At 45.3% G+C, this 25320-nt stretch overlaps 1 protein-coding gene across 3 annotated transcripts in view; it reads left to right on the plus strand.

Moving 5' to 3' along the window:
- Positions 1-2246: 2246 nt before the first annotated feature.
- Positions 2247-25320, plus strand: part of sacs (sacsin molecular chaperone) — a 37012-nt gene continuing 13938 nt past the window's right edge. Inside the window, exons 1-11 of one of the 3 annotated variants that reach the window (XM_088638401.1) lie at positions 2247-3483; positions 3990-5349; positions 5918-6325; positions 8428-8578; positions 15840-15930; positions 16886-16971; positions 17080-17191; positions 17557-17703; positions 17995-19477; positions 19912-20003; positions 22538-22564. In XM_088638401.1, coding sequence (XP_088494527.1) covers positions 6303-6325; positions 8428-8578; positions 15840-15930; positions 16886-16971; positions 17080-17191; positions 17557-17703; positions 17995-19477; positions 19912-20003; positions 22538-22564 — 2212 coding nt within the window. In that variant the 5' untranslated portion in view covers positions 2247-3483; positions 3990-5349; positions 5918-6302. Of the gene's footprint in view, positions 3484-3989; positions 5350-5783; positions 6326-8427; positions 8579-15839; positions 15931-16885; positions 16972-17079; positions 17192-17556; positions 17704-17994; positions 19478-19911; positions 20004-22537; positions 22565-25320 lie in introns of those variants that run through there. The other 2 variants (XM_088638400.1, XM_088638402.1) reach the window with 2 other exon arrangements.

A 25320-nucleotide genomic window follows, 5' to 3' on the forward strand; every position in this document is an offset into this window, starting at 1 on the left:
CGGGGTTCTGTCCTGCTCTGGCCGCCTCGGTGTCCTGGCTGAAGACTCCCGTGAACCGTCACAGTCCGGCGTCACTGCAGTCCACCTGAATTCAGCTGCTGCTGCAGTTTCTCCCTCCACCCCTGCCCTGCGGGGGCAGCGGGGCCGCTGGTGCAGAAAGGCTGCTGTGTGGACAGTTGTTGTGCTGTATGAAGGGGCGATGGGCTGATGGCTGCTGTACAGATGTAGTCAATCGGCTATTATCGCTCGGACGTGCATGTTCCACAAGCACGGAGCAGCGTGGCAGGAATCGTGCTGTGAGCCTTTACTGGAAGGTCTCGCTTTGTGATGAGGAAGACACGCTGTTTTACCGCTGTGCCCGACAGTTCACCCAGGATGTTTAATCATTTAAGCAACTTCCTTCACCAAAGCAATGGAACAGGTCCAGCCTGGACACGTTGCAGTGAGTTTCAATTATATTAACCTCGTTCACTCTTCAAAGGCTGTAAATATAAAGGTTTTTTTTTTAAAAATAAAATAACAGCTGTTTTTTTCTTTACACTTCAGTTTACCGTAGGCAGTCGAATTGTGTACAGTGCGGGAAAACCACCAGCGAATTAATTACTGCACATTTAAGCGGTTATAATTATTACTATTACAAGCACTGCGGCAGGCTGCAGGTAAAAATGACTAACCGAACAGAAAATGTGCAGGGTTCAGTGCTCGTCTGGAAATGGAAACTTTGATGTTCTTTTGAACTCCTGCTGTGAAGGAAGCTGGGATTCATTCATCTGAGGTGAAACATTCAGACATGAGTCGCTGTCGCTGGACAGCCGCCCAGTCAGCGGCTTTGATACACAGGTGCTACTTGGAAAACAAAAGGCCCACAGTGCTTCTTCAGTCTCCAGAGGGGGACACGTGGTTTATTGAGAATAAAATAAGAAAACAGACTTTCTCCTTTCGTATTTAAAAAATCCCCAGTTTATAAAACTAGACTTTCCGCGCGCATGTTGATAAATGATCGATACGGTGAAGCACAGAAGATTAATCTGCACATTTCCAGGATTCGTTGCCTATGAAACAGAAGGTGCATCTATTCCCCATCAGACTGTGGAAACAAATGTAAAAATAGGATTTCAGACATTTCCACGCCGAATGCGCGCTCGGCTGGGTAGTGTCAGACCGTGGAAATGACATGACGGCAGTTTAGCATTTGCTGAGAACCGGGGGGGAATTATCACTGACGTGCAGTTGTATGAAACATTTAACACTGAAAATATGAGTTCTAGCAGGTAGCTGCAGGTAACGGGTTTATTCCCTGCCGAAAAGAAAAGAAAGGAAAGGAAACACAACGAAATATTAAACACAACTGAAAATATTAGATATGTTTAGTTGGTTTTAAATAAGATCAGAACGGATAGAATTGTTTGTAATAAGACATTACTGGGACTAGCAGGCAAAAGCACAAGCTGCGGGGAATTACGCGGCACAAGGGAGGGCTGATGGTTAGCGTGCTTTGGCTCCACCTAGTGACAATAAGAGGACATGACATTATTGTTGTCCTTTGACATCTGCGATGGCAATTTAGCTCACTGAAAAGCGGGCAGTGAAATTGATATTTTTTGGGGAAACGAGTCACTATTATATGCTGAACTTTATAATTACATTAGAAAAAAAATACAACGGCCTTTGTGAGCTGTAATCTACGGCGTTTTATCCACTGTATGAATGAAAATAAAATGAAATTGAAATGAGCTCTGGGAGACCCGGGTTGGCCAGTAATGGAACAGGAGACCTGCATGAAGAACCAGGCTGCTGTTGCATGTCGCACTGCTGGACCAGCAGGGGGCGCTCTTCCGTGCCACACTGTCCAAGCAGCGCCCCAGCATCGTGACCAGGGACGAGTGGGGGTTAACACAGCAGAGTCTCGGCTAAATCTCCCTCTGGGCTTGTACAACCTGCCTCCACATGCTCCTCCTTACAGCAGTCGGGGATGTAATCTCTCACTCCTCCACCTGACCCGCTGTGTGCATCTGGTAGGAGCTGCTCCCCTCCTGTGTGTGAGGTGCTCTGGGATCACCAATGATGAGGAATTATACATTCAATGCGAGGAATTATTGACATCGTTAGATATACAACAAAGAGTACGATAGTGATACAGAGTGTGTTTGATCCAGTTAACGGAGAAAATCTACTGTATGCTAGACTCTCAACTGGTTAGCTTAGTACTCTGAATGAAGAAACGAAAACATTATCTCCATCTTTGTCCACGTCAATTTAACGTATGTATCGGAAGAAGAAATGGTTACGTCAGATTAAAAGCTTTTATCTCGAATGGAACTGCGATATTAGTGTTTGTGTCAGGCAGCCCATCGGAGCGAGCCACGCCCCCGCGTGTCTTGGGTATATGAGCTATTTCTTGGAGGTCAAGGACTTGGCTGAAATTCTTAAACCAGCTCCTCGCTTCCAAAGCCCTGCCCGAGCCAGCCCCCTCCACGCCCGAACTGGAGTCTTCAATCGGCAGAAGACACTACGACTGCTCTTGTGCAAATCGATGTGTGAGCTAACGGTGGCGGCTCCTGTCTCGACCCGCGGGGGTGAAACCCCGAGGCGTGTCTGTGGAGCTGGTCCTGCGGGTGTGGTGAATAATAAGGCTCACATCAGAGGCGAGATCAGAGGGAGACTGTCGGAGGAAATCTCTCCTGTGCGTGTGGCAGGGCTAGCTGAGCTCTCCCTCCCGGATGCCGTACACTTCATTTGTGGCGCAAAGCATATTTAATACCCACATTTTCCTGTGTTTCCATAATTATTTCAAACATTGTACATAAAGCGGAAAATGTCACGTATGATAACAGTAAGAAAAGGTCCAGGTATATCGTCTTTACCACCCAATGGAAATGAAAATGCCCTTAGGGCAGAAGAATGGAACTGGTAGAAGCTAAAAAAAAACCAGAACAAATTCAAAAACGCAGAGCTGACTTCAGTGTCATTGAGGCTTATTTGGATTTTCACTGCCGCCTAATCTAGCGCTATCGGGGCTGTGCTCCCACCCCTTTGTAGAGTCCGGGTGTGTCGCACGGCCATGTTGAAAGTCTCCACAGCAAGACAGCTGACGCCTCTTCGTGATCTAAAGACACGTGCACGAAAATAAATGAGTGGGCCCCCGCAGCACAGGTGTTGGGCTCTTGTTAGCCACTGTGGGTCTGACCTCATTTGTCTTTACTTGGGGATGTTTTGCGAGATTGTTTAAGAACATTTATTTTGTGCTCTGGGCACAAGTCATGGGAACACAGTAGTTCTGGATGTCTTTTCTCGGAGATCTCATTATACTGCGCTACCGCAGCACACACGCGAGGATGCGATACAGGAGCTAAGAACTGAAGTTGTTCTGGACGGTCCAGTCTTGATCTGGTCGGTTTCTCGTTGCCCGAAGGCGCAGGCCACAGTCCTTCGGCTCGCACCGCCGAGTCCTCGTCCGTGTCGGGTGAGGACACGTGTTTCAAGGTTCGTGGAAAAAAAGTCTAATCAACCACCACTTGCAAACATTGTTAGTGGCCAGTTTGTGCTTCAATTAGTTTCGAATGATCTCCGCGACTGCTCATTTCTGTGTATTCGAAATTCTCCTGCTCAGAATATTCCCTCATCTATCTGTGGTACACTGGTATTTTCCCTTTATCTTCATGCAATCTAGTTATTAATTGTGTTGTTCGTGATTCTGTTACACTACGTTTACAAGTGTATTTTCAGTGTCCGCTGTAAGCTACCCTGTAAAATGAGCAACAGATCACTTAGTACAAAACCGCCATTGTATGTTTTTCTTGAGTATTCTTCAGTTATAAAACGTTCTACTCCCAAAACCTGCTTCCTCTGATAGAACACGACAGCTACGTTTCATTCTGGCACTAATTACGAGGCTTGTGAAACATTAAAACAATATTTACTTTTGCAGGTTCAAAGCGATGCCGTCCACGAATGGAGGCCAAAATAACTGTTTCTTTTGCCTTGAACAGAGAAGTCGAGGAGACCTGATTCACCTGTCTAAAATACACCGACGACGCCAATCCGGTGAAAATCTTCAGAACCGGAGGGCGCCAGTGAAAACCCCAGGCAACTGGATTTAAAACAGAACAGGAGTCACATCTTTACACAAAGGCAGGTGGGAGTCTGGAACAGGCTGGCCAGAACGTGCTGTCGAGGCCTATAACACCCTCGCGGCTTTCTGTCCACAAGCGGCTGGACGAGATCCGAGGATCCATTCGCTCCTGAGAAACAAAAAGAGAATAAAAACGGATCGAGTGTCCTGTTCTCGTTTTTCAAACCTCCTGCCTCCCTCTGCAGTTAAAATATAAAGGAGATCGCCGGCGGCGCGAGAGCCCGGAGCCGAGGGCCTGTTGCGACGCCGAACTTGTCAGGAGATGCCGGGGCCCCGGCGGTACACAGAGGTGTCTCGGCATGCAAATCGCCGTTATAAAGAGTGAGATGTCAGCATTCCGGACGAGGAAGCCAGTCCCTGGGAGCTGTCTGAGACAGAAGCGTGCACTGCAGACCAAGCTCCGCCGGACGAAAGGCAGAGAGAGACGGGGGAGAATCGCACTGCATGCGACACGCAGCGGGACAGATCTGTGGGTAATCTGATGTAAGTGCTATTTCAGGACCAGGCAACTGCGGCGGCGAGAGCACGACAAAGATGACATTGTTGCCACATAACTGCAGCGCAGAGTGGGGAACACGTAGCCGAGGGGGTATGGATTGGGAGTGTGGGTGCCGGACTGTGTTCAGTTGGCCTTTGTTAAATGGGCGTGTAACACTGTCCCCTCGGTTTCTTGAAACCCATCGGAATCCCGTTCAAAACATAACCAGGAACACAGCGCAAGGGCCGTGTGCTTGTCAGGCACGCCGCCGCGAGACCCTGGCAGAGGCTGGATGATGTCATTCCTTCAGGACGTCACCATTGCACCAAAACCGTGCGCGCGGTCACCCTGCGCGTCACACGGATCGTTTGGGTTGTTCAACGCATAATCATTCGAGAATGAAACAAGTTCTCCTTTATAATGTCCGTTACTTTTAGTAGTGTTTCTGGCGAGGTAAATACTGAATACAGCGTTAGTTAAGTTTGTAACATTTTTGGAACTCTTTCTCAGCAGGTTATGGTAATTTATCCCGATTTTGAAATCGAGCAGTTGTAACTAAAGGAAGGTGAAGTACGAACGCAATACATTTACAAGCAAAATCTTAAACATAACCTCCATGAGCAATACTAATTGCTTGTTAGTACGTCGAACATGGAAGCTGTTTATTTTCGGAACTGGTAAAGGTTTATGTAATGCTGGAAATAAAAGAGATTCAACGTTTCGTCTGTGGAGCCTTCAGGTGCTTGTTATTTTATTTACTTTACTGTATTTATTTGCATCTTGTAATAGAAATCTAATTCCGGTCATTTAAACGATAATTACGTCTTACGGAGGACAGAATAGATAAACCCCACTGTAGAATTAGTTTCTAATTTATTTAATAATGTTTAAACCTCCCCAGTTATGGAATTAGATGTGGGGAAGTATTGGTCAGCGAATATATTCCCAGATTTTTTGCAAATATCATTAGAATGTCATGAAAGCGCATCAAAGATTTATACATTTCTCAAATATATTCAGTGAAAGCCCAGAGGTTTGACTCGTGTTTTGCTGAAGAAGATTGTGATGAAAAGAGCTGGAGAAATGCGCGTTAATGCCGCCCTCTATGTGCGGGCAGCCCTTCCACAGCTCTGCTGACTACAAGGACCATAATTCACAGCAAACACTGCGAAACAAGAAACCACAGCTAGCGAGCAGATGCCCGGCGATACATTATTAGAAACAGCCCTCGGCGGGGAATTGCAGTGGAGGAAGTGACTGTCTCATGCCTTTCTTATGAATTTCCTCTGCCCATGTCTTTCTTACAGAACCGCGGAACGCATCGGGTATTTGAAAAGCAGGGATACAGAAGGAGGAAAATGACAGTCGAGCGGGCAGAGGACTGGGGCGTTTAGAAGCCGGGGGTGAGAGGGGCCAGGATCACCAGACTGCAGTGGTACCTTGGTGGAGAGACTGAAGGAAAGGAGGAGGGGAGAGGGGGGGATCCAGGGAGGCCAAATGAAACGGACTCTGATCCTGCAAGTACGGGCGCAATCCGTGCGGTAGACGCGGGGTAAATGAGACGCCCCGTGGAGAGGTGAGAGCGAACCTGACGGTCTGATTGCTGGGCGTCTTGCGGGAGGAGTCTGGCTGCGCTCTGTGCCGCAGGAGGAGGCGAATGAAGGCGCGCAGGGAGAAAGCACCACGACAACGATGACAACCACGCAGGAGCCCAGGTAACCCGCTACTCCGGGGCGCTGTGTTGTACGGATTAAAGCAGTCCACACTGCCATGGTGCCACTTTATGGATATATGTATGTAGGTTGACCACAAATGATTAAATATAACGTTGAATTCTATTGGAACAGACCTATCCCCCAAATGCACTCAGAGGCGGTCTCTGCGACTGCAAAGGCTGGTACTATATATGATCGGTTCTTGCTGTAGTTTAGCACTTTGATGCCTGAGATACTTTCCTTTATCGAACGACTCGGAGAGGGGTGGTGAACAGCCGCAGTACTTGAGCTAGGCTCTCTCTAACCAAACAGCTTGGAGTATTTTTTGGTCTACTGCGAAAAAAAAGGGGTTTTAATCGGGACTGTCAAGGCCTCTTTGTAACCGCCCTTCCCCGGCTCTGGAAGTAGCTGTGGTGCTTAAATGACTGTCAGGTGTTTTCTAGACCCCCCAGCTGAGCCGGACGCGGCAGCCCCACCCGTCCACGGTCAGGGAAGAGAAACCGCACAGCACTGCGGCTGCCGGTCCGGGGTCAGGGTTTGTCGGAACAGACACTTCAGATATGAAAAAACAACACACCGTTAATTACCGTTACCGTTAATTGTTAAACCGTTATGGCCGTCAAAGGAGAAAAGCATACAGGTTTGAGCAAATGCAAAACAGCACAATGATTTGACTTGATTTACAACAGTCCAGTCCTGTCACTGAGCAGCAAACAAACTGCTCCGGCTGACTTGGATTAATTGTTTAATTCCCGGCAAGGGAATTTCAGATTGCTGATTTGCGTTTCTTGCGGAGTTTGTCAGTTTATTGTGGATAAAAGGTGCGTTTTAAGGAAATGACTTCCCCCAGATTAGCGCAGGACAGATCAGCCGTGGTGTATGGTATCATACCACCGGCGTATGATGCAGTACTGTATGTATAATAAAGTCAATTAAAGGCTCCGAGAGGCCGGACGACCCGGAGTAATCAATATGAAGAAAGAGAAAGTCATTAGTCATTATTTCTCGCTTTAAATATAGTGTTACAGCACAAAGGGCTTCCTTCTAAAATCATCAAAAGTGTGCAGACAGTACATACAGAAGAAAGAAAAACTTCAGATTAGCAGAGGTGAATAAAAACATGAACTGAGAGCAGCCTGGCCTAAACAACAGGCCATAATCAACCCACCATAACAGGGAGTAAGGCTGCTGGTGTCTAGAGAACAGTTTAGTGCTCCAGTTCATGTGATTCTTGGATCAATACACTGTTGCAACTCAGGGGTGAAGTAGGGGGTGGGAGAGAAACTGGCTAAAAATAGAACAAGTCCAATTAAAGTGGGGGGGGGGAAAACTTTTCATGCTGGCAGCAGGGGCCATACAGAGCCAGCTTGTCTCACTCCAGGGCTGGTCACGGTCGACAGGGGCTCAGGGCCGTTGTGTGGGTGTGAGCACTGGGCTCTGCTGGCCGTCCGCTGACAAACTGGAGTCTGCCTCCCCAAAATCCACGGGTTTCCCGAGTCTGAGCACTGAATCTGACCGCCGTCGCAGGCCCAGCGGTGTTCCTGTGCTCACTGCTGTCACAGCCTCGAGGACAGCTAGGACATACAGTGTGTGTGGAGATCTCGCACACTCTGGACTGATCTGATCTGAAATGCTCAGCTGCATTTATTATTCCACAGCTGGAAAAGGAAAACCATCAATGTTTTGAAACTGATAAAAATTTCACCAGGACGCGTGATTCAAAGCATTGATGGTCCATTTTTTAAACTTTTATATCAAATACCTGCCTTATGCAAGTGGAGTCTGACAGATGTATTTTCAGGATAATGTTATATTTCTGTCACAGCTCATGAAAGCTGTCTTCCGTCCCTTGCCACACTGTTAAAACTATTTTCCGTTACTACTTCGGCTGCGATTCAACGTAGAACGTAGCTTCTTCATTCAATTCAGTGAATTCAGCTGGGAACGAAGGGGATAATTCACTGGTCGGTGGCCACAGCGAGCCCTTGTTTGCTGTTCCAGAGCTGTAACCTCCATTCCTGTGCTGGATGGTTAAACTCCACAGTGGCAAGCCGGGTGAGAGTTTAATTTGCCGAATAAGATTTTGTTGTTTCTTTTGCTAGGTTGCCACGGGTGACGGTTCTTCATGAATACATTGGTCACAGAGTCTTTGAGGTCCCCCTCTCCGCAGCTGTCGAAGATGTCAAGCAGCTTATCTGCACAGACACAGACTTCCCCATCTCTGAGCAGCAGCTGTTCCACAATGGGAAAGAGGTAATGAAATAAGAAACGAGTGCGGCTCGGATTGTTTTCCCACCCTTCCTCTTGACATTGTTTTGAGCCCGGTCAGAGTTTTTACCCAGGCACAAAAAGCGGCTCTGCTTTCAGCAGGAAGTCTAAGCGTTGGAGCCCCAAGTGTCGAATGGTTTTGTCTGGAGAGCTTCAGGCCCGGTACCGCGATACTGGGGGTCTGTGCAGAGCAAATGGAGTTGGAAACAGTGGTCATGTTCCTGAGGGCTAGAGGGGAGAGCACTCAGCATCTGTTCCAGTGACAGGCTTCACGAATTTCCACATGACAACGTCAAAACAAAAGTCATAAAGCATTGAAGAAACATTTTTCAAAACACAGAGACTTTCTCACAGCCTGGTGCTGTTAGAACACTGCCAAAATGATACCAGTGGGTTGTAGTGCTGTTCTTGCCTCTCAGTGTCACGGCTGTATCCCTCTCCAGTGCGTCAGCTGGGGTTATACCCAGCTGCGAGTTTGACAGTGAGCTGAGACATGACGCACCTTGTGAAAGGGAAAAGTGAGGCAAACACTATTCATTCCTTTGGTGAAGGCCAATCACTGTGATTTGTCTGTCCACACCTGTCGTTGATGTGTTATAAGCACAGGAATGAGGGTATTTAGAGCGCTGTGAGATTTTTAATAACTAACATAGGGAATGCAGGTCTTCTACAGATTGGTTTTGATTACAGGGGACAGCAGCTTTTATAAAGAGATTCCCACACACTAGGATGCCTGAAACCTGTTTTGCCACAACAAAAGTTTTTTTCTGCTTCTTAATCTAAAATGCTGATAAAGATTACAAATTAACAGGTGATAATGTGTTTACTACATCATGCTGTTCTGCAACATTCAGTGCTGTTTTATTTATCCACCAGCACAAAGTCCTTTACAGATTCTGTGAGAGCCAGAGTTCAGGGAATGTGGCTCATTGTTTTTCCAGTTATTGCCCAGACAGGATTAAGATGGCACAGCTGGGAGCTTTTCAGCTCCTCTGCCTGTTCCTTCTGAAGGGTGTGAAAATTTGTCGGATTGATTGCTGTATCGGGGCAGGGTGATTTGCTCCCAATTCAGTCTTACATGCTCACTCTTCCTCCTTGTGTTGGCTAATGATAAAATTAGTTTTTAGTTTTGCCCCAGTCTAAAACTGACATCCTCAGCTAACTTTATAAATGAAAGTTGGATGAAACAAAACAAGTCTTTTTTTTGTAATGTGCTGACTTTAGGCAAAAGCAATCGAAAACAGATTTTCCCACAGCGCCATTACAGTTACAATCCAGTCTTTCAGCGGATCTGCCGGCTGTGTTGCAGCTGGTAGCTGTTTCTGTGGATGTGGACAGAAAGGGGGAAGCAGATACAAAGGCCTGAATCATCGGTGAAAAGTCCCGCTCAGTTATTTAGTCATCTCAGAAGGATGCTAACCAGGGTTTGCGGGGATATCTGTAGTTCTGGAGTCTCTGTTTCTGACATGAATTATGCTGCATACTGTGGCAGAATCAGTCTCCTATCTTGACTTTGAGATGATATCCCCAGGCTCTTCTTGGAGAATAACAGTAACAGATTTGGCAAGGATGTTTAAAACAATACAAGTACTGTACATGTCTGTTAATGTGCCCTTGTGGCTTGTATACACATTGCCTATGTTGCCTTTGGAGTTTTGTATGTACAGCACTGAAGGGGATTTGTAAGGGTGTGTCTGCCAGTGGTGTAGATGCAGTACCTGGAGATATGGAGCTATTCAAGACCTGTATATTCAAAATCTCGCTTTGAACCTATTCTAGAGCTGTTGGAAAGTGCAAGTTTTAATGATCTATTGGTAATTAATAGGAGGAATTATCCCTCCCAATAAGCATGTGAAGGTTTGCCAGTCTTCAGAGGGTGGCTCCCGCAGTGCTTTGGGCCTGCATGAGCCTTGTTTCAAGGGGATAACATGGGAACCCAGTAAAGGGAGCAGAACTGCTTTCAAAATGCTGCCCAACACTGTCAGTGGCTCAGAAGAATCTCCTGACCTGTGGGATCAACAGGCTGTCATTTAGCTATACTTTCTTCTGAAATCTGCTTTCCAGGCTGTGTGTCTGCTATTTCATTTACTGCAGACGTTTCAGGATTAAATCAGGAAGACTCTCCTTCCTCTTTGCATCGTGCAGGATACAATTGTAATACACTGCTGTCCCTGAGCACTGCAGCCCTGGTGAAAACATTTAACTAGCTCCAGGAAGCAGCTGGTGGGGTAGAGTACTGTAGGAGTGGAATGGGAGAAGTGCCGTGAGTGGGATTTAGGGTTACAACATCCACTAACACAAATTACTTGACATTAAAGCAATATATTCTGATTTCCAAATGATAAGTCCTATTCTTTAATGTTTTCCTGATATATGACCTCCATATTAAAATGGAATGGCGAGCTGAAACCTACGCCGTTGGTTAAAAGATCTTCAGTTTTTTATTTTCATAGATAAGGTACAAATCTCAGCTGTAGCAAGAAATCGAAGTTGAAGAGAAAATGGGCGCTGTTTCCTGCCTGCTCACTTGTGTCATCGTCGCGTCTCGGTTGCTCTGTGTCACGGCAGTGTCACTGACGACTGTCTTGAATGGCAAAGTGTCGGGTTTCTACTGCAGACAGCCGTGTGCCAGGTGCATCACAAGCCCTTCTCTTTCGGCCCAAGTCAAAAACCTTCATTTTTTCAAAAACTCTTTTAAGGAGATGAATGGAGAAGGTCAATGTGGCATTTTAAGTTATAAATCTGAAAACTGAAATACAACAGCCATAATAAACGGGGCTCGGATGCAGTTTCTCTGTGTGTTTCAGCAGTGATCATCGTCAGCTGCATTTGTCTTTCCTACTGCAATACGTCATTCATGAGAATATATAAAATCATTTTCATCCTCTTGAATAAAACTCAAGATATGGACACTTGACGACTGCTTGTCATCTGTCTGTGCCTTTCAATCAACCATGCCTGGCAGTCCCGAAATGCTAGGTAGCTAACATTTCCTTTGTATCGGACTCTGCCTCACGATAAAATAACATTCGCCTGAAGTCGAAGACCAGTGTTTCAAGAGTGTGAACATTCGGTGACACGTTTCTGCTCCACAGTTTGCCTCATTGTAATGTTTGGAGCAGTGAGCATGTGTGCACTGGCATTGCTGTGACATGATATCACTTTTCAGTTTACTCAGCGGCTGGTGGAGGGTGTCTATGAAATATTTAGCCGTGTGGTTCACCCTGCTGGACAGCGCGGTCTGGCTTGCAGATATTTTGAAGGGCACAGGCAGGTTAGCGGAATAGTTTTACAGAGAGTTAATGTCCAAATACAACAAATATGAGCCTGGACTTAAGAAGTAAAGACAGGAGTTAGAGAGCGACCGAAACGAGTAATCACTAAACTCTAAACGTGTTATGTAATATAGATTCTAGTATTGATGTAACTCCTATGGTGTCAGTTTGAATATTTTCATTGGATGCAGCAGATACAGTATGTCACTTTTTCTACTTGCGGTAGCTCTGGAATGTTGTTCTATGTATGTTCATTTATAGTAGAAATAGGTAGAACTGCGTCTTCAGTAAGTTGGCTTTATTATTGGGGTTGGGAAGACGAGAGACAGGACAGATAAGATGCTTGAGTTGCAGGTGAAGGATAGCCTCTTGTTTTTGTGAAGTGTTTCCTTTCCTGTCTGCGCACCGCTCTGCAGAACTCGCAGCAGGGGCTGGGCAGCCCGGACGGTGCCCTGCAGCTGGTAGGAGGCGACAAAATGTCAAACCACTTAGCTTGCCATTGATGGAGGAATAAACTCGGGGGAAGATCTTACAGTATGGAAGCACGAATGAAGACTCAGGGAGAAATGGCTATAAAAGGCAAAGGGGGCTGAAGCAAGCGCTTACGGGTTATTGGCAGGAAGCCTCCTTGAAGTTTCAGTCTGGTTGAAGGGCTCTGAAAGTGTCCCGTGTGAAAGAGCAGGTGAAACTAGGTCTCACCCCCAGCACCAGCTTGCTGGGTGGCTCCCAGCCCCGTGGGCAGGTGCCACAACGCTCTCCTGTCTGGAGCCTCGGCTCCTTTATTGCCGCTGTGCAGAATCGGGGAATGCGTCTCTCCTGCTGGCAGGTTTGGACAGGACGGATGCGCTGCAGCGATGTAGCTGTCAATCTGTCAACGCAGGGTGAGAACGTGGCAGAGCTGAGCTCCAGAAAACGCAAGCAATCAGTTTAATACCACTTATACTGGCTAAGCAGCCCCCTTGTGTTGGTGAGAACAGTGGCGCTCGATCGCAGTGTCACAGCACTGAACTCTAGTTGAGTTGGGGTCAGAAAGGATCCAAGACAGAACTCATCTGTTGTTTTTCTTTCAAGAGGGAAATGAACTTTGCGTCCTTCAGAGGTCACTAGTTAACACACGCTTCAAAGACAAGTGCGCTCCTTTCGTTACAGTGAGAAACAGTCTGAAGCTGCATTTAGAAAAGATCTCTCAGAATGATGAGGGTTTTAGTCCTCAGTGTATCTTGTGTGATGGAATATTGTGTTTTGAGCTAAGATTTTGGTCAAATCCTTGACCCCAAAAAATAGCTCGTATAGCCAAGGCATCAACTCCCTGCTTCCTCAACATAACCAGACACTTATTAGTCAATTGAAAAAAAGAACGGTGTTATTTTCAGTGATCTTTAATTAAAAACAAGCAGTTTCGAAAAGGAAAACGAATACCAGTGACATACAAACACATATGTAGATATCTGTTGTGTTAATGGTTCACTTGGTGAAAGATTGCGAAGGAATCGATCAGGAGTTTGAAGCTGCACCAGAACAATACATTCTGGCATTGGTGAGGACATTTCTCTTTCAGAAGGGTGATGGGTGTTATTATGTTTTGTGTGCTTTCTCCTCTATGAAAACTCCCTAGTCCCTTCAAATAGCTCACTGGGTCTTTGAATTTTCCGCAGAGGAAGCGTGGAATGTTTTCACATTGGTAAGCACCCTGCACACACAATGTCCTGCTCTGTCTGATTCCCCAGCAGTAAGCTTCTTAAGTGATGCCGGCGCAGTGGGTGAGTGTTTGTTTGACCTGGTCTTTCACAGGACAGCTTTAAAACCCTTGAATCACGCTGGAAGTTCGAGCCGGTCACACCTGACAACCCTCCACAAGCACTCACTTGCTCGGCAGCTTTCTCTGCACCCTGCCAGCACTCCGTTCACGTGTGCTGTCCTGTCAGCTGAGCTGCGATCTGGACAAGCCTGGCTTTTCCTCGTGAGCGCCTGCCCAGCAGAAGCAGGTTCTTGGTTTCCCAAAGGCTTTCACTTGGGTCTTTCTCTGCATGGCCTTCTGGTACACCTGTGCTGTCAGCTTCATCACGCCTCTGAGCCGCCAACATAGACATGCAGTGGATGTTTTAACTCTGTCAACCCCTGGTAATGATTTTCTGAGGTGTAACAAGTGTTCTCCAGGGTCACAGGATATAGTGCTGGGGGCCCTTAATTCAGTCGATTGAATCTCATTATTGACGACTGGGACTTCCACTTCCAAAAACTGCTGTAGGCTTCTGTTATGAGTTGAGTCTTTCTTCAGGTGTAATGCAGTTCTACAAAAAAAAATCAGTATTTTTGCCATAGAGTATATTTCTGAACATACTGAAGCTCCAGTTCCTTCCCAGAAGATTCTCTGGTAAACGAGTAGCCTTTTAAAACAGATACGGTAAAGAGGCACGACAAAAGTCAAGAATCCATCAGTCTTTAACTGTCAGGAGAAGAAAAGCCTCTTGTTTGCATGGCTCTATTTGAGCTCCTTGGTAATGAGCTGGACTTGCTTAACAAGAGCAGGAATGTGTGGAAGTCGTTTTTTCTGGGGAAACTCTGGGGAGCAACACGAAACATTTTCTGTGCCGGTACAGAACGGTGTAACTGTCAAACATTGTACACACACATTGTCACAGAGTGACATAGTACAAAGCACATCTCTGGCTTATGTAAAGCATTTTTTGCAAAAAATTATTGCAGTGATTTAGGGGTGGAACTGGCCTGTTTTGCCTGTATAGCGATTTGCAACTTGGATTCTGATTTGTGTAGTAATACTTGGGATTTGTGTACCAGTTCCGGAAAGGTATTTATTGAAGACATTTGTATGTTATAAATTACACAAATTCTACAAATTCTCTGTGATAGTTATTCATATTTTTAATTGCTCCCTTTTGCTTGTTTATCCATTTTAAACAGATTTGTCTGGATCTTAATCCATAGAATAATTAACATGACTAATTAACTGTATAAACATTTGTTCATTAAGTTTAACTAGACTTGCTCTTCCTAAGTCCATGTCTTAAAATGCCCTTGTCTTGTAAATATTCTAATTGAGCTCTAGCTGTCATTTCCCTTATTTTAGTAGTGGCAAGTAAGACTGGTTACCTTGGATCAGTTTTGTCCATCTTTATATAAACTGATGTTACATCTGAAGTTCTCCTGCCTGTGGAGATCCTGATCCCACCCTTAGTGAGATCTGAAATATCATCGCTAGGAGTCTAGGAATAATATCCCTCATTTCCTTAGGTATGACAGGAATCTATTAGTTTTAAGCTGTCTTAGTGCCCTGCAGAATCTCAGTGTCAGGTATGCTGAAGTTATCCAATATAATTGATCTTCTTTGACTTGGGGCATGTTGTCATTTTCTTGCAAAAACTTGTATGAAATATTCATTTAGTACATTTACAGATTTTTTCATCTTGTACTCGTATTTCCCCATACTGTCATAAACGGCTTGTCCTTTTACAGCTCTGCACTGAAAGAACTGCTTCCCTTTATGTCTGATTCCTTCGCAGTTTTCTTTTCTGTATGTCTCTGAGTGATAATAGTATTCATTTCCAGCGGCTCCTGCGGCTCTCCATACTTCTTCCTTCTGTCTTCAAATATCTGACCCTTCTACTTCTCAGTAGAGGGCTGTGTTCCACCAGATTTATTTTGCAGTTTTTCTATTAAACCACTTAATTAATATTTTCCTAGACTTGGACTTCATTGTTTTAGATTTTGACTTTGTTCTGAGCATTTAATATATATTTATTATATATCTGAATTATGACCATCTTTGCTTTACTAACTCCTGATCCTTCTTTTTCCAGTTTTCTGCCTCAAAGCTCTGCCTTGTCTGTACATTGGTTGCTTTTCTTAAAGTATAAACCTAAATATGGACACAAATGTTAGAGATATAAAGTATTCATTTACCACAGGTATGGTCACAGCTTCACAGTTTGTCTTGCCTGGTATCCTTGTAGTTGCACGGTGACATCAGGCTTGGGAACCTGTTACTCCCTGGAAGCTATGAAGTATTCATGACACTTCGAGGAAGAGGCCTTAAAGGAGGAGGTGAGAAATTTCTCTGAGTTGTATTATAAATTACACAGGAGATAATGTGCCTTAATTTTCATTTTAATCTATCCTAAAGGCAGGATGAATGCTTAAGTAAATTCACTTTTCTTTTTAATTGACATTCAGAGCAACAGTTTGTCTTGGAAAAATCAGTGTCCCCTCAAAGTGCAAAAATGACTCCTGCCCTATTACTACACCTCATTTAAAAGAGCTTAATCTAGTACTACTGTTATTCATCATAGGGCACCAGCTAAATTAAGTTAGAGCTCTTGGACTCTTAGCAGGGAGACTGTAGGTTCAAATCTCAAGGGAGGCATAGCTGTTGTGTCCTTGAGTGAGAAGCTCAAGGCACCCAAAATCAAAACGCTTGGTTCACAACTAAATGTAGACAAAAAAAAACAATGCAGAAGAAGCTCGAACAGTACGAGTTTCAGCCCTTTTTTTTGGACTTGCACACTGCTTGTTGGGGCAAGAAGAACAGAACTCCATGATACCTGCTGGTTTACAGAGCTATGATAGACAGTCTGTGCTTAAATGGGCAGGCCTCTCACTGGCCAACTCCTGCTCTTCTTTCCAAGGTGGTTTCAATAGACAACATAGACATTTGTTAGTTATAGACATAGTTCATTTCACAGTTTCTTCGCCGTCTTAGGACTTTCTTGGCAAATGTGCACCGTAGATCCCAGACTGCAGTGTTGAAGTGGAGCTGTGATCACCCACAAGGGAAGAGTTTGAGTTCAGGGCACATGCTGGGTGTTAATACAGTGCTCGGGGCTCTGCACTCGTAACCTGAAGGTCGTGAGGTCAGATGCCCAACTGTATACACGGGTACAAATGCAAGGCACTCTGGCTAAAAGTGTCAGCCAAATAATTGAAGAATAATCTTATTCATATTCTTACCCCGGTCAGAGGGGAGTTTCAAACGCACATGTGTCGCTTGTGGTCTCTCCAGGGAGGTTTGGCCAAACCACACCACCGCTGGTCGAGTTCCTGAAGGACATTCTGCGGCGATATCCCGAGGGAGGGCAGATCCTTAAAGTAAGTGCGGCCCATCTCCAGACCCTCCCTGCTCGCACGTTTTCCCTCCAGACACGTCAACGGTGAGGCAGGTTCTCCTGAACTCTGCTTCTGCTCCTCTCCCCTCAGGAACTGATTCAGAATGCAGAAGACGCTGGAGCCTCAGAGGTCAAGTTCATGTATGATGAAATGGAGTACGGCCAGGAGTCGCTCTGGTCCGACGACATGGCCCAGTACCAGGGTGAGTGCTGCAGCAGTGCAGGAGGAGCTGCGGAGGTTCAGAAGCCAGGTGGAGTGAACATCTGAGGTGACAGTAGAGCAGAGAGAGCTCCCCTGTGTTTTAAACTGATTACTCTCCCCTCAGCTGCAATCGCTTTTAGAAACTTGAACAGATCATGATCATTCCCCGCCAAAACTGGAGACTGCTGTACAAGCGCTTTGCCAGTGAAAGAAGTAGTCAGGCGAGCCTGATCTCAGTGAGTCTAGATTTTAAAAAAAGCAGATGAAGACTAGTCCTTCAGCATTGTCCTCCTGTCTCTGTAGTAATGACGGGGATTGGGTCGGGTTGGGGACATCCTTACACCCGCTTCTTCTCTCTCCCGAAAGGGCCAGCCCTGTACGCCTATAACAACGCGGTGTTTACTGCGGAGGACTGGAACGGCATTCAGGAGATCGCGCGGAGCAGGAAGCGAGAAGATCCCCTGAAGGTGGGCAGATTTGGCATCGGGTTCAACTCCGTCTATCACATCACAGGTGAGCACACGGCGCCTGTGACGCAGACCCGCCCACATCAAAGGCCCCGAGAAAAAGGCAGACATGTAGGTGTATCTTAAAATAGGACGGCAGATACATTCATTCTGCAAAATGTCTGTTTTTTTTTATTTTTTTGTTTTTCTTCATATATTTGTGAGCCACATTGCTTGGCTTTTCTTTATCTAGATTTGTGATGCAATATGCTTAAACTCAATAATCTAAAATTGTTTCGTGAAAACACCTACTATTTGATCCTCTCGATGAATAGGTTATTACTTGCTGTTTCTCTAGATGTCCCTAGCATTTTCAGTGGAGATCAGATTGGCATTCTGGACCCCCATCAAGCCCTGTTCGGACCCCATGAATCTGGCCAGTGCTGGAACTTGAAGTCGGACGTTAAGGAAATCGATGAGCACGCGGACCAGTTTGCACCCTACGTGGGCTTATTTGGCGTCTCTGAGAAGACAATCAAGGACGGAGGTTTCCCCGGTACCTTGTTCCGGTTTCCTCTCCGCATCAAGCCCTCCCAGCTGAGCAGCAACATCTACAACAAAGAGAAGGTGCTGGAGCTGTTCGAGTCCTTCAAGGCGGACGCGGACACTGTGCTGCTGTTCCTCAAGAGCGTGCAGGTGGTCTCCTTGCACGTCCGCGAGTCGGACGGCACAGAGCGCATGCTCTTCAGGGTGACGGCCAGCGAGAACCCGGAGCTGAAGCTGGAGAGGCCCGGCTCCCTGAAGACCCTGGGCCTGGCGATAGACAGCTACAGCAACGGCCTGCCCAGCGGCAGCATCACGTGCGCCACCTACCAGCTCAACATCGAGATGGAGGACGAGACGGCCAAGGAGGTGCAGAGGACCTCGTGGCTGGTGTGCAACAGCGTGGGGGGCCGCGGGATGTGCAACGAACTGGACTGCTTGGCGGACGACCTGAGGTTCATCCCCACCATCGGCATCGCCATGCCCCTGACGGCCACGGACGAGGACAAGGGAGCAGCGTCGGGCTTCCTGGGGAGAGCGTTCTGCTTCCTGCCGCTCCCCCCCGGGGAGGAGAGCACCACCGGGCTTCCCGTCCACGTCAGCGGCTTCTTCGGCCTGACCGACAACCGGAGGAGCATCAAGTGGCGAGAAGTGGATCAGTGGCGAGACCCTGCCGCTCTGTGGAACGAGCTGCTCGTGGCTCACATGGTCCCCAGGGCCTACGCCACGCTCCTCCTGGAAGCCATCAAGAGAATCCAGACCGCGAAGGACCAGGACTTTTCCCTCTCGCCTGAGGGCGTCTACAAGGCCTGGCCGGACCTGGGGCAGATCAGGGCTCGCTGGAAACCCATCCTAGCTCCCCTGTTCAAGGCCCTGCTCCAGCAGCCGGTCATCTTCTCCGCCAGCAAGTGCTGGCTGAAGGTGGAGGAGGTGTTCTTCTCCGAGCTGGACGACGGGGCGGACAGCACGGAGGCGGTGCTGAGCTTCCTGCAGGGCGCGGGCCTGCAGGTGGCCAGGGCGCCGGCCGCAGTGGCCGCAGCGCTGGCCGCGTTCGCCGCGGAGCCCGGGGCGGTGAGGAAGGTGACCCCCGCGCTGGCGCGGCAGGTGCTGCGCAAGTCCCGGCCCCGGGTGCCGGCGCCGGAGAGGCAGCAGCTCCTGGAGTTCGTGCTGAGCGACGCCTGTTACGGCGAGCTGATCGGGCTGGAGCTGCTGCCGCTGCAGGACGAGACCTGCGTGGCGTTCTCCTCTTCCGCCAGCGACAAGGACGCGGTGTACATTGCCACCGAGGACTACCCCAGGTACGAGCTGCCACGCGGGCGGTGTCTGGCTTCCGTCATGCGTGTTTCTCTCTGCGTTAACAACCGGCTTTCCCAAAAACAAACCTGTTGGAGCCTTTCTCTCCGTCTCCTTCTGTTGTGCATATTCAACTGGCTGTAAGAGAATGGCTGTCGGCAGACTGTTTATATGTGCCGTAATCAGTTGGCACTGATCCCGTTTCTTTCTGCATTGGTAAACAGTGTTTTAGTCCTGATAATTAAGAAGTTGTCTAATCTTAAGCAACATGTGAGGTTGCTGTCTGTTAGTAGGAAATCTAATATAGAAGGAGTGGAAGGCAAGGCTATAAGAGACTCCTTTAGAAAAAAGCCTTAAGCACGGGAGGTCAGTGTTTGCTGCCATGTCTCTGATAGACGGCACATTTAATCCCAGAACACTGCCTGTGTTTCCCCGCAAGGTCTCTGTTCCCGGGGCTGGAGGGACGATTTTTGTCAGAAAGCATAAAGCCATCGGTCATGCGAGCGCTGGTGGAAGCAGCCAAGAGCAGAGGTAAGTGTCTTTTAAAGCGATGTGAGGATAAGTGACAGCAGAGCTGTGCTTGCGTGAAACTCCAGTGTGTTATACGAAACAGTTCCATGTGCTTCGTAATAGAAAACACTCATACTGTGAGCCTGTTATCGCAGCTTTTTCACCTTATATTCTTAACAAGGTTTGATGAAGATGTGCTTTTGGTCAAGAAGCACACATGAGACCAGGAAAGAGGTGTTAAATGTAATTCCTTAACTGCTCCTTTGTTCCACTCTTCTGTGTTGTGCAGCAGGACTCGGCTTGTAAGAATTTATCACTTCGCCATGGGAATTGGTCTTGATGTTATCTTAAAAACTGCTTATTCCAATTCCATCAAGAAACCACCAGTGTGATTTGTCGGTGTTTCCTATCACACGATACTGTAGGTCCTGAAGCCACAGTTTTAACCACTGATACAGGACTCTCATGAGGGAGCTGGTGATCATTTATAGGTAGAAGAGCTTTGCAAATGTGCTGAAACTGACTGGACCGGTCAAATCTGGATAATGAAGCTGTTCCAGATCAAGAATAAATTCCAGTATTGCTAATTACAGCGACCTTGAAAAATAAGCTGTTCTGTAAAGGTGTACTGTGCACAATAATGCACAGTCTAGCCAATGTGCTGCTAAGATACCGTGCAAACAAAAGGCTCTTTCAGATCATTTTCACCTCCTGTTGCAAGCCCCGTCTGGCTCGACAGTAGGTCCCCTCTTCTCCCTCCTCTCGGCGGACCCAGGGGGATGTGAAATCGGGTGCTGAGCTGGCAGATAATTTCTTACTGCTGTGAGTGTGAGCTGGTAGACGAGAGAGCTGGATTCCTCCTTGTCACTCTGCCTGGGACTGTCAGAGCCTGACAAGCCATCCTCTATCGCCAGCCAGATAGGGCCCAACATGAATTGTGCTGAACTGGCACATTTTAAAAGTAAAGCTGGGAATGGCAGCACAAGAATAAAAATGTACCTGTTATTTTAGCATAAGGCCCTCTCTTCTTGTCGCTGGAGACGTGGGCTGTATCTTGTCTCGGCGCCACTCATTCTGAGCCTCCCAGTCTTCTGTAGTTTGCCTTTCTGTGTCGGAAGGCCAGTGAAATTTCCAGAGGGCGCAGCTGGAGTGGACCGGGGCTCTGGCTCGTGCTGGACGTCTGAGTGACTGAGCACAGACAGAGGGGGCCACTGTGTGTGGCAGAGAGAGATGGGTATGCTGAATCCTCCCATTGTTGACATCCAGTCGGGAACTGCAGAGTTTGTTGCGCTCCATAAAACAGACTTGTTCATGAAAAGGAGTGAATGAAAATGAGCTGGACGCCACGCAAAAGTGGGATTTTTGCATTAGTCATCACAAAACAATAATGGAAGTTATGAGGTTCCCACCTTTTTAAACTCGGCATGAGGAAATGCATCGTAAGGGTGTCTATTGATGTCTCCTCATAATTTTCGGAGGTTCCCTAAAGCAGAAGATTATATAAGGATATGACAGCAAAATTTGTGATCAAGGAAAAGTACTTTACAGTGGACTACGTCAGTGCATTTCATTTTAGCAAACAAATTCAGTCTACGTGCATTTGGGGTTGATTTCTTAACTGTATTGTAGTGTCAGTAACACTTCAGGATTTTGTTTCTGAAGAAAAACTAAAACAGCAATAAGACCGAAGTCCTATTATTTTCTCTAATAGCTTAGACAGTCTGTGAAAAGATTGCCTCTGACTGTACAGTTTATAAACTTTGAGTGTAAAGTACAGTGCCTTGCAAGATTGTCAGAGCATGTTTTGGAATTGACCTTGCAGGTAGTCAGATATAAGGCGATGAGTCTTGTGGAATGTGACAGTAGGTTCTCATTCCTACTGGGGGAAGGTGATGGAACGGCTCTTCTAACATGGTCTCACTGAGAAAAGAGGGAAGAAGTGCAAGCCCAGGTCTGCTCTGGGTCCTGTCCGACAGGAATGAAAAATCACACATGTCCCCCTGAGAGGGAACAGCCAACAAGTATAAGATTGAGCTCTTTGTTGTACCTACTTCTCGCTGTGGTTTAAATGTTTTGGTCTTGATCACCAACTTACGTTGGTGTTTTAAAGACGCAGATAATAATCGCAGAAAAATGTAGGAAGTTTTAATCAAGACTGACATGTACAGTGACTTTAAAAGCTACAAACATTAATTGCGTTTAAGCCATTAGTAGTTTTTATCAACTGCTAGTTCACTTTACTTTATCTGTAAGGTTTAGAAGTTGCGGTGATTGGAAAACCATAATTTAAAAATAAATGACAACAAAATTTTAAATCACTTTTTCCCTAGTACATTTTATTTTTGTTCCAGTTTAATGAAATTTTTTCAAGATCTGTATATGATATTTATTTAAGATAAGGATGTTCTTTTCATAAAGTATACACTGCCTTTATTCTACAATGTAGTATTTGTTAGTAATAGCACTAGAAATTCTGTTTTATCAACTTTTTCAATATAAAATGTTTTAAATATTTTGTTCATCTATATTGCTGTTCATTTGTCTTTAAATCCCAGTACAACAACTTCTCTGGGGATGTACAGGTAGGAATGTGCAATGTAGTGTTGTTTATGAAGGCCTAACAATACTACCTCACCAGGAAGGCATCATAATCAGTATGTGTGTGTGATTGTACCTGATTGATGTTGGAGTTTAGATCAGTGGTTTTCCCTACAAAGATGTGTTTGGTGATGTGATTGTAATGTGCTACTTGCCTCCCCAAATCTTTGCTTTTTCTGTTGGATACTTCATGTTTGTACAGTGGCCACACTTGAAGAGGAGAAAAGATTGTATTTGATTTGGCATGTCTAATTTATAATCATACGTTTGAAATGGGTAACTATAAACATATTTCGTGCATTTTATTGCTTATGTCCACTGCTTCAGAACACAAATATGCAGGTTCAGTGCGGACTTTTGCAAACTGAAAGTGTTCCTTGAGCCTTTGGCACTGAGCACGTGACATTTTTCTTAATTATGGGGAAAACCTGTGTTTCTTTTGCGCTGTGTTGTGCAGTAGTGGCACGGACCTCTCTTTCAAGCATCTCTGTGGGCAAGCTGGCACATCGGGCAGTTCTCTAAGGCTAAATACAGAGGTGAGGTCATGCCATTGCGAATCAGTGGCTAACTCTGGGAGTGTATTTGTCACAAGCTTGTGTGTAAATACACCTAGTTATGTATTAGGAGTTGGGCTTTACAGGCAGTGTAATGCATTTAAATTTATAGTTACCCAATGGAAATAAAGAATCCAAATTCAATTTGAATTAAAATATTTCAATTAATAAATATAAACAATGCACGGATTGTCTTGTTGATGTTTTGGTTTCTAACCGAGTTAACTTTAACTTTACTTTGATGTGCAATTTTACAGTTAACAAGAGGTCTTACTAAAAAGGTCAAGAAAGCAGAATGGATATCTTGTGATGTGCATATGATAATTAGATACGATTTGTTATCGTGTTTTCTGCATGCATTGCATGATTTCAGTAAAATGTTTGTACTATTATATGAAGGATGACTGTAAAATTATCTTTTTACATACAGTATGATGTAAAACAGTTATATTTCCCATTTTATCTGTAAAGTAATCAATCCTGTGATGGTTATTTAATTTTAATTTTTTACATATAGTAATAAGATTAGCAGTAGAATAAAATATGTATTGTCATTGTAGACACGTTGTTCAGTAATATTCAGTAATTGAGAGCATCTTGAGAATTATTTTGAACTCAAGATCAAGAACCAGTTGTTTTCTGCATTAGGATATAGATAATTTTTTTACAGAAAATACTAAATGGCACTGTTTTTTCTTTTAAAGAGTAATTACAAATAAGCATTTGCCTTGTGAGTTAAGTCAGTTAATTCATATTTAAGTTTGGCCTTTTTCAGTGTTTGGTTCTTGTAGAACATCCTCCTTTTGGCTGTAGACAACAAGAAGAAAGATATTACAAGTAGTTAGCGTTGTTCATTCTCATGAATAACCACTAAGCAACCAGTGGCCTAAGTAAGCCAGTACGGGGGACACTGCGGCACCCGGTGATATTGTGCAGCAGAGGATGTACTTATTGCGACTGGGGATTCCTACTCAGCCGTGTAACTTACACTTCACCAGTCAACACCAAACCACTGGGCTTGGGTCTCCCAGATTTAAACCAGATATTTTTCAAATGGGACTGAACAACATGGGCCCTAAATCTAAAGCTTAGACTTTTAGATATTCAAAGGAACAGCCTGTATTGAAACTACAACACCACAAAACAATAAGTTGTAGAGGCCAATACCTGTCACGCTAGTGTCACAGTTGGTTAGTTGAATGATCCTTTGTATATCTCAGCCTTTTCTTTTCTAGGATTAAATCAGTTGTTGCAGACTCTTCCCAGGAGGGGACAATTTAGTTTAGCAGAGTATTTTGCAGAGCAGGTGAATGAAACAAATTTGTAACAATAGCTGCCCTTTGAAAAAACAAGCCTAACTTAATTTAGAATTAGAATGTGTTTTTCTTCTGAAGTTTATAAAGGGCTTCCACGTCACCTTCTGGACATTCCTGTGAGCTTTTACTTTTTCTTAAATGCAGGCAAAACAATGCAAACATAAAATGAGTCATCCTGTAATCACAAACCCTTAGGCACACTTTCAATATGCATGTCATATTGTATTTTTTGAAGGTCCTGGGTTAAAATTGTGTTTAGCTTTCTTGGTTCAGTTTAGATGTATTTCTTTGAGAGGAATGATCTCACAGTTGCTGAATAAAACTAAAAACTCTGATTCTTTGTACATACGTGTACCTGGAAACACCTCTGACACTAATTGGCTTTCTAAAATGGGACTTAAATAATTTCTTAAAATAGTTTTCCTCTCTACACTTTGTGCATCCTATTTCTGGACTTTGAGTGATGACCCTATTTATAAGTATGTTTATTAACCAGAACTTTAAATAAAATGAGATAAATTAAGCAGAGTACAGAAGCATAAAATATGAAACGGTTATAAACTGTTATAATCTGTTTTGTTGCAGGGTTTGTGCTATATAATTAACTGAATAAGATACCTTGTGTAGCTCCTACAGTATATGTACTACAGGAATTCTGCGTGCTCTCCACACTGAAGTGCTATTCAGGTCTCTTGACTATGTGCTCTTGCAGTGAACTCCAATCAGGATTGGGCTGAACAGTGCAGTAGAATGTTATAAACAGTAGACCAACAGGACTGTATTGTGGTAACAGACTGAGATAAACTTTCAAAAAAGCAGATTTAGCAGAGAAACGTGTTTCTGATCTGATTAAAAATGCAATTGCAGGGT

The sequence above is a fragment of the Lepisosteus platostomus genome, chromosome 7 (genome assembly GCF_059453375.1).
Source record: "Lepisosteus platostomus isolate fLepPlt1 chromosome 7, fLepPlt1.hap1, whole genome shotgun sequence".
Classification (NCBI taxonomy): domain Eukaryota; kingdom Metazoa; phylum Chordata; class Actinopteri; order Semionotiformes; family Lepisosteidae; genus Lepisosteus; species Lepisosteus platostomus.